At 36.5% G+C, this 13,074-nt stretch overlaps 2 protein-coding genes across 2 annotated transcripts; one reads left to right on the top strand and one right to left on the bottom strand.

The window, feature by feature from the left end:
* Nucleotides 1-1,262: 1,262 nt before the first annotated feature.
* LOC132092110 (crooked neck-like protein 1) lies at nucleotides 1,263-9,864 on the top strand. The gene is made up of 14 exons (XM_059498197.1): nucleotides 1,263-1,453; nucleotides 1,617-1,769; nucleotides 3,672-3,763; nucleotides 3,840-3,998; nucleotides 4,111-4,277; nucleotides 4,742-4,920; nucleotides 5,012-5,182; nucleotides 5,381-5,572; nucleotides 5,698-5,757; nucleotides 6,902-6,982; nucleotides 7,528-7,767; nucleotides 7,895-7,996; nucleotides 8,082-8,330; nucleotides 9,431-9,864. The coding sequence occupies exons 1-14, from the start codon at nucleotides 1,406-1,408 to the stop codon at nucleotides 9,776-9,778; spliced, it is 2,241 nt and encodes a 746-aa protein (XP_059354180.1). The 5' UTR covers nucleotides 1,263-1,405; the 3' UTR covers nucleotides 9,779-9,864.
* A 321-nt stretch (nucleotides 9,865-10,185) lies between these two features.
* LOC132092109 (N-alpha-acetyltransferase 20) lies at nucleotides 10,186-12,539 on the bottom strand. Its single transcript, XM_059498196.1, has 6 exons — nucleotides 12,436-12,539; nucleotides 11,933-11,957; nucleotides 11,750-11,840; nucleotides 11,016-11,151; nucleotides 10,666-10,811; nucleotides 10,186-10,501 (listed from the first exon to the last, which is right to left on the bottom strand). Exons 1-6 carry the CDS (start codon nucleotides 12,486-12,488, stop codon nucleotides 10,416-10,418), a joined length of 537 nt encoding a protein of 178 aa, XP_059354179.1. The 5' UTR covers nucleotides 12,489-12,539; the 3' UTR covers nucleotides 10,186-10,415.
* Nucleotides 12,540-13,074: the final 535 nt, after the last annotated feature.

The following is a 13,074-nucleotide window of genomic DNA, read 5'->3' as shown; positions in this document are numbered from 1 at the left end:
TGCAAATGCCCTGTATAAACTGTATTGATATAAATTGCCAACAGCAGGACGAAAACAGTCTAGACGTGGATTATAATCAGCTTTACACTAGATGAAACTACACAAATGTCTGAATGTCTGAGTGAATGTCATATTTCACCCCAAATACAAGAGGAAAATAATAAAAAATACGAAATTATATTTTGCATCGAGAAAGTGAAACCTATTTTAGATTTCTTTATATAAGATTTCTTTTAATCATTATATGAAAATGAGTGCTGTCAAATGATTAATCGTGATTAATTGCATCCAAAATAAAGTTTTTTTTTATATAATATATGCGTGTGTATACTGTGTATATTTATTATGTATATATAAATACACAAACATGCATGTATTCATATATTAAGTATTATTTATAATATAAATTATATATATGTAAATATCTTTAAAATATGTATGTATGTTTGTGTATTTATATAAACATACATTTTTCTGTACTAATATGTGCATTTAGGCATTTATATGCATATACAGTGCTGGTAAGGTTAGTTTGGAAAAGTAACAGGTTACAGATTACAAGTTACCCTATTTAAAATGTAATAAGTAGTGTAACTATTTCAATTACTTTATTAAAGTAATGTAACTGATGTACTTTTGATTCTAAATTTCTAATCAATGTTTTCAAATGTTGATAATTTTCAAACACCTAAACCAGTAGGGTTAACCTCACAGTAGTGATCAACACTAATTACAGTAAGATTTCAAAACCCTTCATCACCTTGAATTGAGATTATAATAATGAATATAATAAATATTTATATTTAAATTAAATTATATTTAAACATTTTAACATGTATAATTATATTAAATAATATATATTAAAATAATTAAATTCTAATTAATATGTGTATTTATCTAATTAAAAATAATTATTCATTAATCATTAATAATTTGTAATTTGTTGTATTAAATTTTTCACTACCATAAACAAAACGTATTTTTTTAGTATGCTTAATTATTATTTTTTATTTATTTTAATTTTGTTTTTGTAAGACTAACTAATTGCGTAATAATTTTCTTAACTCTTAACCCTTACAGTAGATGAATGACATTGATTCTCCCAAACGGATGAAGTGATGTGTAAATCTAATACAATTAAGAAAACATACAAATAGTTATGATTAGATACAGGCATAAAATGTGCTATAGTTGTAGCCTTATAGATTTGCCATTTGTTTTTATTTTTACTACGGAGCTCCGTGACGTACTGCGGTCAAATGTTACAGCGTGTCACGTCAGACGCGACGCGCGACACACGACACACGGCACCCAAACGAAACGGTTTTATCGGCTTATCGAAGTTTAAAAACGTAAATAAATACATAAAGTTGCCTTTTAGTAAAGTGACAGCAGCGTAACAATCATGGCGTCCACTGCGGCGGGTAAACAGAGAATTCCGAAAGTGGCGAAGGTAACTTAATAAAATAAACAATGTTTTGTGAGTTAGCATTAGCATGTAAGCTACGTGAAGCGGTTGTGTTTCACTGTAAACACCTATTATATCATGTTTCTAGATGTAGTTAATTGAGCTAAACGTGGTTTTTGTTTCAACTTATTTTGTGTTATGTGTTCAGGTGAAGAATAAAGCCCCAGCAGAGGTGCAGATCACCGCGGAGCAGCTGCTCAGAGAGGCGAAGGAGAGAGAGCTCGAGCTGCTGCCTCCTCCACCCAAACAGAAAATCACTGATGCAGAAGAGCTCAACGACTACAAACTGAAGAAGAGGAAGGTATAACTGCTGTATGTTCTGTATATGATCACGACATGTTTGGCAAAATGCATGATGGTATCAAATAGTAGTACAACGGTTACAGCTACTTTGATGCATACCATAGTACTGTGTGGTTACTATATGCATGCACCATGATATGAGTGAGTGAGTGAAGTGACATTCAGCCAAGTATGGTGACCCATACTCAGAATTTGTGCTCTGCATTTAACCCATCCGAAATGCACACACACAGAGCAGTGAACACACACACACACACACACTGTGAGCACACACCCGGAGCAGTGGGCAGCCATTTATGCTGCAGCGCCCGGGGAGCAGTTGGGGGTTCGATGCCTTGCTCAAGGGCACCTAAGTCGTGGTATTGAAGGTGGAGAGAGAACTGTACATGCACTCCCCACACCCACAATTCCTGCCAGCCCGGGACTCGAACTCACAACCTTTCGATTGGGAGTCCGACTCTCTTACCATTAGGCCACGACTTTCCCCAAATATTACCATAATGTCTAGAATACACGGTATTTCCAAAGTATATGTGCAGAAAACATGGTTTTGTCAAGTCACATTTATTTATATAGTGCTCTAGCAATACCGATTGTTTTAAACCAGCTTGACACTAAACACTAAACAGTATTAATGTTCATCTGTTGTGGAACATCTTCAACTTCAAAAGAGTCATTTTTCAGCTCAGTTTAGTTCAGTCACAGTTCATGCTTTAAAAACATGACATTACCATAGTACATCTCTGGAAAACATGGTATTAAAAACATGGTGCATGCACAAAAAACATGACATTACCATAGTACATCTCTGGAAAACATGGTATTAAAAACATGGTGCATGCACAAAAAACATGGCTTTACCATAGTACATCTCTGGAAAACATGGTTTCAAAAACATGGTGCATGCACAAAAAATATGGCTTTACCATAGTACATCTCTGAAAAACATGGTATTAAAAACATGGTATTAAAAACATGGTGTATGCTTTAAAAACATGGCTTTACCATAGAACATCTCTGGAAAACATGGTATTAAAAACATGGTGCATGCACAAAAAACATGGCTTTACCATAGTACATGTCCATAAAACATGGTGTTGTCATGGTATATGCCTCAAAGACATAGTATTATTATTATAGTAGAAGTCCAGAGAACTTGATATTGTCATGGTACATGCCCCTAAAACATGGTATTACCTGTGGACATGCAATAAAACATGGTATTGCCATGGTACAGGCTTAAAATTGATAATTTATTGTTATGATATATCCCCAGAAAACATGACATTACTTTAGGGAATGTCCAGAAAACATAATATTGTTGTGGGATGTGCTCCAAAAAAAGTTTTAACTTTTAAGGTGGAACCTGCCATAAAACATGGTACTACCAGGGTACATGCTGTAAAAATATTTTGTTACCATAAGTAAAACATTGTATTACCATAGTACATGTCCAGTAAATTTGGTATTTCTCTTGTCATGTTATATGGCACAAAAACATAGAAGTATTATCAACGAAAATGTAATAAAATATGGTATAATTGCCATGATACATGCTTTTAAGTATATTATAATACCATGTTATATATTATAATACCATCTCAAGAAAACATGGAATTTACCACAGTGCATGTCCAGGAAACATTATATTGTCGTGGTATGTGTCCCAAAAAATATAGTATTACCAATGTACATGCCATAAACATGCTATTACCATGGTAAATGCTTTAAAACATGCAATTACCATGGTGCAGCTCCAGAAAACATAGGATTATCATAGTACTTTCAAAAACTTGGTGTTATCATATAGAAAAATAAGAACTTACCAGGGTCCGTGTTCTAAAAATGCAATTGCTACGGTACATATCCAAACACATTCAACTTTTTTCTATCAATTCAGGGGTTTGAAGACAACATCAGGAAGAACAGAACTGTAATCAGCAACTGGATCAAGTACGCACAATGGGAGGAGAGCCTGAAGGAGGTCCAGAGGTGAGTTTCAGTTTTGTGTCTGATGACTGAATCGTAGACTGGAGGCGATTTCTTTAACTGTTTTTATTGTATTCAGAGCTCGCTCTATCTACGAGCGTGCGCTTGACGTGGATCACCGCAACATCACGCTGTGGCTGAAGTATGCAGAGATGGAGATGAAGAACCGGCAGGTGAATCACGCTCGCAACATCTGGGACCGAGCCATCACCATCCTGCCCCGTGTCAATCAGTTCTGGTGAGCTTCCTTCTCATGATCATTAATGCATTCAGACAAAGATACTCTGATTTATTTATTTTTCTTGTTGTAACTCCTGATAAATTATTTTATTCTTATGTTTATGCACCAGGTACAAGTACACCTATATGGAGGAGATGCTGGGGAACATTGCTGGCTGCAGACAGGTGTTTGAGCGCTGGATGGAGTGGGAGCCGGAGGAGCAGGCCTGGCATTCGTACATCAACTTTGAGCTGCGCTATAAGGAAGTGGACAAATCCCGCAGCATCTATGAGAACTATATCTTTTCATAAATAGTCTGGTTCACCAGCTTTATCCAGATACAATACACATACAGTGCATGAGTACTACATAGCAAATCCCAACTGCCTTGTTTCATTGCACAATGAAACTATATTATCGCCCAACTCTTCATATAAAGTTAAATAAGTATGTCCAACTTCAACTGCATACATACAGTACACTTCTGTGGAGTGATATGTACTGTAGGGTAAAAATCAGCTGCTTGATTTTTTGTGTTGTGGCATAATGCAACTATTATCTCCCAGCTTTAATTTGCTAAATGCACAAGGCATGGAGGTACTATAAACATTAACATCATGAATTTCTGAAAAGCGCTAAAGAAACAAATTTGACTTATGAAATATATATAAAAATAAGTATATTATACATATATTGTCATCTGAGTGAATGAATGGCTGTTACATAAAAATGTACTGTTGTTATCCTTAATGTCAAAGTACTTGTGATGGTTCATCCTGAAGTGAAGAACTGGATCAAGTACGCTCACTTCGAAGAGAAGCATGGCTACATCGCTCGTGCGAGGAAAGTGTTCGAGAGAGCTGTGGAGTTTTATGGTGAGGAGCATGTCAACGAGAACCTCTACGTGGCTTTTTCCAGATTTGAGGAGAAACAGAAAGAGGTATGAAGTCCTGTGTTCATGCCATTCAGTAAACACGAGACCCTTCTGATGTTTCCTGCTCAGACCTGACCGTTTGCTTTGTGTCTTTTAGTTTGAGAGAGTTCGCATCATCTATAAATACGCTTTGGACAGAGTCCCCAAGCAACAGGCCCAGGAGCTGTTTAAGAACTACACAGTGTTTGAGAAGAGATTTGGAGACAGGAGAGGAATCGAGGACGTGATCGTCAGCAAAAGGAGGTTTCAGTATGAAGAGGAAGTCAAGGTGAATCAATCAATGACAATTAATCCTTCCTCAAAATTAATGCTTAATCTTAGTTCTGATTTAAAAACAAACAAATGACTTTCTTAGAAACCTTTTGGTCTTTGCTAAACCAGTTTGTAGTTCTAGCCATATTCAAAACATCACTTTCTTGCTTCATAACAACTCTGTTGCTTATTATCATCATTTCCCCCTCTATAGGCGAGCCCACACAATTATGATGCCTGGTTTGATTACCTGCGGCTGGTGGAGAGTGACACCGATGCAGACACGGTTAGAGAAGTGTACGAGAGAGCGATAGCCAACACACCCCCCATCCAAGAGAAGAGACACTGGAGACGCTACATCTACCTGTGGATTAACTACGCTCTCTATGAGGAGCTGGAGGTCAAGGTATGATAGACATCTGTGAGCTAAAGTATTCAGCATTCATGTGCATCTCTCAGTTAAGCCGTGGAATTACATCTGCATGTTTAGAGTCAGACCTTGGTGTCATATGTTTAGTCTGGTTTGTTTAGGACCCTGAGAGAACGAGGCAGGTGTACCAGGCATGTCTGGAGCTTATACCACACAAAAAGGTAAATCTGTCAGTCTTAATGGTGCTTAAAAACACTATTTACACAACCTCGTGTCATTTTTGGTGAACCGGTCCTTAAAATGTTAATTCTGTGCACTTTTGGACAGTTTGCAATTGGGCTGTCACGATTCCTTGATTAAATTTGAGTACTCGGATTAGAAAAAATCCTTGATAGCATTTTGCATGTCAATTAACCGGCAAAATATGAATGAATATATCCATGAAAAGCATTATTAGACCGTTTTCACAAAGGCTGCGATAGGCAGTTCAATAAATATATGTGCTGCCGGTTTAATTTGCTCTTTATTAATATGTGTGTAGCTACCGTGCATCTCAGTGTGGCTATGTTCACAGTAAATGCTGCTCCGTAAAAACAGTCATTTACATTTGTGGACCATTTGTCTTTGCAAATGCTGTGAGTTGCTTATAACGTTTTGGGAACAATGTGCACCATTTTATCAGATTTATTAGGTAAATCATTTATAAACCTACGCCAACACAGAAGAATACATCTTACAACATTATCTTTCTAAATATGCTAACTGTTCATCGCATTCACTAAGCCCTTACTTTGAGGTTGCATGTTCTGATGTCCACATGTTCTTGAAATGACAGTGGCCAAATATTGAAGAATAAGTGGACATCTGAATGAAATGTTTATTAAATTATAAAAAGAAAATCATCAGGATGTTGGCGCCCTCTGCAGGCATTTGATAATAATAAACACATAATGTACATAAGTTATGATTATATTGTTTTATTACATTGTATTTTAGCTGTTTTATTCAATAAAACTATATGATTACTTGCTTTTGATATTTTATATGAACCGATTGTTATTGCCTCATTGCTATTATACATTGATTTTAAGTAATTTTAAAGACTATTGTTTGCTTGGGTCTATTTTAATTACCACCAAAATATATCCAATTTCTCGATTAATTGTCAGAATAATATACCAATTACTCTATTACCAAAAAATCATTAGTGACAGCCCTACTTTGCAACAATTTTAGCAGCTGAAAAATGTTGTGCTTGACACGTATTTTATCTGTGAAATCTTCTAAGGGTGTTTCATAATGATGTTACTACTGTTTCTAAGTTGTTTTCTAACTATAGCCTGTATGTCTTTGTTTTATACCTAGTTTACGTTTGCCAAGATTTGGCTCTTATATGCGCAATTTGAAATCCGACAAAAAAACCTCCAGAATGCTAGACGTGGCCTGGTAAGTGTTTCACTCTTAAACACACTTGTATACTTTTAGACTTCTGCTGTGTTTTGGATCAGTAAGAATCTTTTTTTTTTTTTTAAATAAATGAATACATTTAATAAACAAGGATGCATTAAATTGATCAAAAGTGACAGACATAATTTTACAAAAGATTTATATTTCAAATAAATGCTGTTATTTTGAACTTCTATTCTTTAAAAAATCACAGTTCCACAAAAATATCTTTTCAACACTCATAATAATCAGAAATGTTTCTTGAGCAGCAAATCAGTATATTAGAATACTTCTGTAGATCATGTGACACTGAAGACTGGAGGAATGATGCTGAAAATACAGCTTTGATCACAGGAATAAATTACACTTTAAATATTTATTCAAATGAAATCAGTTATTAAAATTTTTTTTTTACAGTGAATAAATGCAACCTTAAGAGCATAGGAGATTTCTTTCATGTCTTTTAAAAAATGACCCCACACTTTTGAAAGGTAGTGTACGTCATACACACTGCAGAGTTTGACCTCTGACCTTTCTCTTGTCAGGGCACAGCTATTGGAAAGTGTCCCAAAAACAAACTGTTCAAAGGCTACATCGAGCTGGAGCTACAGCTGAGAGAGTTTGACCGCTGCAGGAAGCTCTACGAGAAGTATCTGGAGTTCAGTCCAGAAAACTGCACCACCTGGATCAAGTTCGCCGAGCTGGAGACCATCCTGGGAGACACTGAACGGGCCAGAGCCATTTTTGAACTGGCCATTGGACAACCACGACTCGACATGCCAGAGGTCACTACTTCACATTTCTCTCTCACTCTACAGTTTTTTTTTCTCCATATTCTCATTATATCATACTATATGAGCCATAAAGGCCTGATAAAGCCAAAAAAAAAACTATTCCATGTGTTTATATCAGGTGCTGTGGAAGTCATACATTGATTTTGAGATTGAGCAAGAAGAGTACGAGAACACACGAGGACTTTATAAGAGACTGTTACAGCGTACCCAACATGTCAAAGTAAGCCATCAAATTTACACCAACACACCATGCTCATTCTAAATGAATATCTGATGCATTTGTTTCCAATCTGGTTGTATTGTAGGTCTGGATCAGCTTTGGCCAGTTTGAGCTGTCCATCGACAGTGACGACCGCATTCAGAGATGCAGACAGATCTTTGAGGAAGCCAATAAGAGTATGCAGGGCTGTGAGGAGAAAGAGGAACGTCTGATGCTCTTGGAGTCCTGGAGAGACTTTGAGGACGAGTTCGGATCGCTTGCCAACAAGGAGAGAGTCCAGAAACTCCTGCCGGAGAAGGTGAAGAAAAGGAGGAAGATCACAGCAGAGGACGGGGTGAGAGTTTATGCCTTCTTATGTCCGGTTCATGATGGTGTCATGAAAGTAGGGGTGTGTATGACAGTATGATTCATTTGTTCTTTTGATGCATCAATCTTGAAACATGGATTTTTGAAATGTGGATTGTTTCAGTGAAGAATCTATTTAAATGGGCTAAAAACTGAATGAAATGTCATTTGTTAAAATATCATTCAATATTGTTAAATATTAAAACATTTAATTTTTGGAGACATAGTGACACTCGTTTTCTTATTATATTGGCCTGCAGATGCATGCGCATTATTCTTAAAACATGAGTTTTTAAAATTAGAATTATTTGTTATAGTCAAGAATTGGTTTTAGAATTTCCAAAAATTTAATGAATCACGATTCAGTCAAGTATCATTGAGTATTTAAAAAAATGTAAGTATTTAATTACTTGCATGTGCAAATTTTTGTAAACTTTCTTAGGTGTGTTTAATTCAATATTTATATTCATATATAATTCTATTCCAAGTACTCTGTACATGCACTTGGGATGCAACAATACAGTAAGCCCATGGTTTAATGTTTTTTTTTAAACCAGTTTTTGGTTCCGTTCTGATGGCTTTAGTACATCAGTGTACAAGACAGTGTTTTGTCTTTTTTCCTACCTAATCATTTACATAATGGTAAATGGACTGCATTTATATAGCGCTTTCAACAGACCACATGGCCATCCAAAGCGCTTTACAATTTGCCTCACATTCACCCATTCACACACCGACTGCGGTGTCTGCCATTCAAGGCGCCATCCAGCTCGTCGGGAGCAGGTGGGTTAGGTGTCTTGCTCAAGGACACCTCGACACTTGGTCAGGTGGAGCCGGGGATCGAACCACCAACCTTCCGGTTTGTAGACAACCTACATGAACCACTGAGCCACTGCCGCCCCTAATTAATGCACTTAAATGTTAATGCACTTAAGTGTTAATGCACTTAAAAATACAGAATTATTATTTGAAATCAGAGTCTCATCGTGAATTGAATATTTTGCAGAAATCATTCCTGAATTGAAAACCTATGAATTGTTAATTGAGTCAACCCTAGACATCCCTAACATATTGTCTTTTGTTTATCAGTCGGATGCAGGCTGGGAAGAATATTATGACTACATCTTCCCTGAGGACGCGGCCAACCAGCCCAACCTCAAACTGCTGGCAATGGCCAAGATGTGGAAGAAACAGCAGCAGCAGGAGGATGAGGATGAAGAAGAGCAGGAAGAAGAAGAAGAACAACAGGTTCCACAAGGAAAGGAAGCACAAGAGAATTCAGAACCAATTGAGCAGGGATCTGCGGCCCACAGAGAAGAGCCTGGAAAAGAGTATGACGATCGTGACGATGAGAGCAGCAGCAGTGACAGCGAGAGTGATGGTGAAGATGACAAAGACAAGACGGAAGAAACAAAAGCAGACACAGAAAAACTCTGAAACGGAACTTGACATGTTATGTGTCTCCGTTTCTTTCTATCCATCTCTTTTTTTTTTTTTGTAACAAAATAAAGGTGTGAACCAAATGTGCCAGTCACTTATTATTATTCAATATGGCTTCCCTCAAACCGATCATCGTTTAGATTGTAGTTGCAGAATCAGTGGTAATCATTTCGTAAAAGTTTGCAGTTGTCATGTTATTTATGATGACTGAGCAAACAGGTATTTTTCTCACTGATACAGTAAGAATGCAGAGGCATAGTCTGCGTTAATGGAAATTATTTACTGAAGCTGTGCATGGACATATGCTATGACACAAGTTTATTATAATTGTTATGTCAGTACGGTGTTCCCTGCCTTATTTTGACCGCCTTTGCACTGTTACAGGGAAAACCACGAGAGAAATGTTCAACCTGCACAAGAGCCTTTTATATTTTATTTAAAAAGACAACTACGCCAAGTGTTTGCTTTAAACTTTTTTATTTAATGTAACTAGTCCATAAGATTTAGCTTTATTAACTCAGTAGAATTATTAACCCAATTCATTCAAAGCGGTGGCTCTCCGACATTGTGACCAAAAAAATCTAATGTCTGTTTTCCCAGTTGAATGTTGATTTCAGAGAGCCACATGTTAATGTTATTCAATATCTTCTGGTCGGACGGGGTGTGGAAGCGGGATTATGGATTTCTTCTCTGTGTCTCTGGATAAAGCTTTTCTCATATCTGTCAAAACGAAAGAATGGTAAAATTAGATTTGTACGTTTTCTGAAGAAATGTGAGTTTAGCTTGCAGAAGACTTTGCCGTGATTCAAGTCTCATTTTATTGTTTGCCAGATAATAACCAAACCCAAAATTTTCAACAGTAGTGTAATAAATGAATAACCCACCATATGCATCTTCATCAGGTTCACCGTTACTGGCGGAGTAATACTCTATAACGGTTCGGTACACGCTGTAGCCGAGCTGTTTGTACATATTCACAGCAACTTGATTGGAAACTCGCACAAAGAGATCCACAAAGAATCCACCCTTCCTAAATAAAACCCAAACAAACAAAGCTCATTTAGAGTAAGGATGCACAGATGCTTTGGCCAATACTAATATTTATAGTAATGTTATGGCTGATAACAATATGATTTCAGATTATACAGTTCTGCCTGGTTTCATTTTTACATGCATTTATTTAGCAGATAGGACATTTCAAATAAGGGGTGCTACAACACAATGTAACTTGTACCTTTCTGAGATCTCCTCTAACATCTCCATGAGTTTGGCAGCCAGACCCAGTCGTCTGAACTCGGGGGCCACAGAGAGAGCGGTGACGTGCCCGTGCCACTCCTCTCTAGCGACGGACCCCTCTGCCTTTCCCATGACTACAGGATGACCATTAACATACAGGTTATAAATACTCCTGTCAAACAGTTTTACACCAAATCCAAATGTATCCTAGTTACTGTTTTAATACGTTTCTAGTTGTGCTGTCAAAATTAAGACGTTAACACGTGCACTTAATTTTTACAGTTTAACACATTAAAAATATTTAATGCACTTAAGCAGGGGTGGAGCTAGGGTTGGCCACCCCACTCACAACTGCTGCTTCTGTCTCTTTTTATTTTATTTTTTATTGCCGTTTATTTGGATGCAGAATGTCGTTACGACCACATCAAAAATAATTTGTTCTGCCTCTGAAACAACTTTCCTTTTCAGATGACATCATCAGTTTCTCTTGTTATTCAGCCCATCCCCTTTATAAACACAAATAAAAAAAAATTCCACAATGTAATCTTGTTTTGCGCAGGAACATGTCAGATTTCTAATGTATAAATGTATTTCTAGATTCCCCAGAAGAAATTAAGTCATATAGGTTTGTAATGACATCAAAGTAAGTAAACAATGTCTTAATTTTGATCCTTTACATGCACTCTCAGCTACAAAGTGACAAGAGATGAGAAAGAGACACGTCTGACTCACTGTAGCCCATCAGTTCACCGCCTGGAGCCTCTGCTACTATGAAATACTCTGGCCAATGAGCCAAATACTGAAGATAGAAAGGAATTCCATACTGTCCAATTAATTTAAGTTTTTTAATAAATATATATAACAGTGCCAGACTGATTCATATTTGATCATTTTGAGGTGTGTTTTAAAGGATACAGTTTCTGTCAAGGGATCCAGATTACTGTGGGATAAAAATACACACGTTAATGTAAATATTACCACAATCTCATATATGATGAGCAGCATATAGAAACAAACCTATTTTTTTAATATTACAGTGTTCTAACACACTATTGATAGAATGATTATTAACATTTATTGAGGTAAAATTACGATATCACTACATGTTTATCCAGATCATGTTCAACATGTATATAATACACAGTTAAATTATATAAATGATACAGAGTGGAAGAAAATCCCGAGTACAGTGAAAATACTATGATACATGACTATAAATAAATAAAACTCCTTACTTGTTCTTTATTATTTATATTGATGAATATCTGCATGTTGAATAGGATCTGAATGAACATCTAACATGCCTTGCACCGGTGAAGGTGGCTGATTGTTAATACTATCGTATTATCGTTAGGCACATTCAATGCTACAGTACTTTTTTCGCTATTATCTATAATGTATTTAATTCTATAACTCACATATTGTTGAATTTAAACAGATCATCGCACGTGTAAGCTCGTAATGTTGTCATTCTCCCGTGTGCGCAGGGCGACGCTCTGACCTCTCACCTCTACGTCACACACATGACGTTTCGTTGTATTTTTAAACAGCGGCATCTGTCGGCTCGATGGAGAAATACACCGGCGGATTTATTTATTTAATCCAATATGTTTAGGCGATCGAGCGTAGAATTTGAGTCGCTGAGGACTGAATCTAAAACTTTCAGATGACACACAGCTGCTTTAATAAATAATACTTTTAATAATAATGCATTAACTAATATTTGTTTAAATTAAATTAAAATATGAAAATAATTAAACAACATTTATATTACATGTAGATATTAAAATGTGTTTACAATACAAAACTGTCACGTCCCCGGGCTTATCTATCTGTTTTTCCCTATAGTGTGTGTGGTTGTTTACACTTACCATGTGCTTCTGTGTCACTGTGGCGCCCGTCTCCGCCCTCTTGTTTCATTATTATCTTGTTATTGGTCACCATCACCTGCTCTGCATCATGTTAATCACTCCTTCTCTATTTAGTCTCCTCATGTGTGCTGTCTGTTGTCAGATCGTCGTGTTGTTCTCATTCATGTCTCAACTTTGTCCACATCT

This window comes from Carassius carassius, chromosome 18 (assembly GCF_963082965.1).
Source record: "Carassius carassius chromosome 18, fCarCar2.1, whole genome shotgun sequence".
Lineage (NCBI taxonomy): Eukaryota > Metazoa > Chordata > Actinopteri > Cypriniformes > Cyprinidae > Carassius > Carassius carassius.
Note: the sequence above shows the minus strand (reverse complement) of the source record. Positions and strands in the feature narration are given on the sequence as shown.

Coding starts and splice junctions, on each gene's coding strand:
- LOC132092110 (XM_059498197.1), top strand. CDS start 1,406: ATGGCGTCCACTGCGGCGGGTAAACAGAGAATTCCGAAAGTGGCGAAG. Junction 5,183..5,380: donor AGTATGAAGAGGAAGTCAAG/GTGAATCAATCA, acceptor CCCCCTCTATAG/GCGAGCCCACACAATTATGA. Junction 7,997..8,081: donor AGCGTACCCAACATGTCAAA/GTAAGCCATCAA, acceptor GTTGTATTGTAG/GTCTGGATCAGCTTTGGCCA.
- LOC132092109 (XM_059498196.1), bottom strand. CDS start 12,488: ATGACAACATTACGAGCTTACACGTGCGATGATCTGTTTAAATTCAAC. Junction 11,958..12,435: donor CTGTTTAAATTCAACAATAT/GTGAGTTATAGA, acceptor TTTATCCCACAG/TAATCTGGATCCCTTGACAG. Junction 11,152..11,749: donor CGGTGAACTGATGGGCTACA/GTGAGTCAGACG, acceptor GTCATCCTGTAG/TCATGGGAAAGGCAGAGGGG.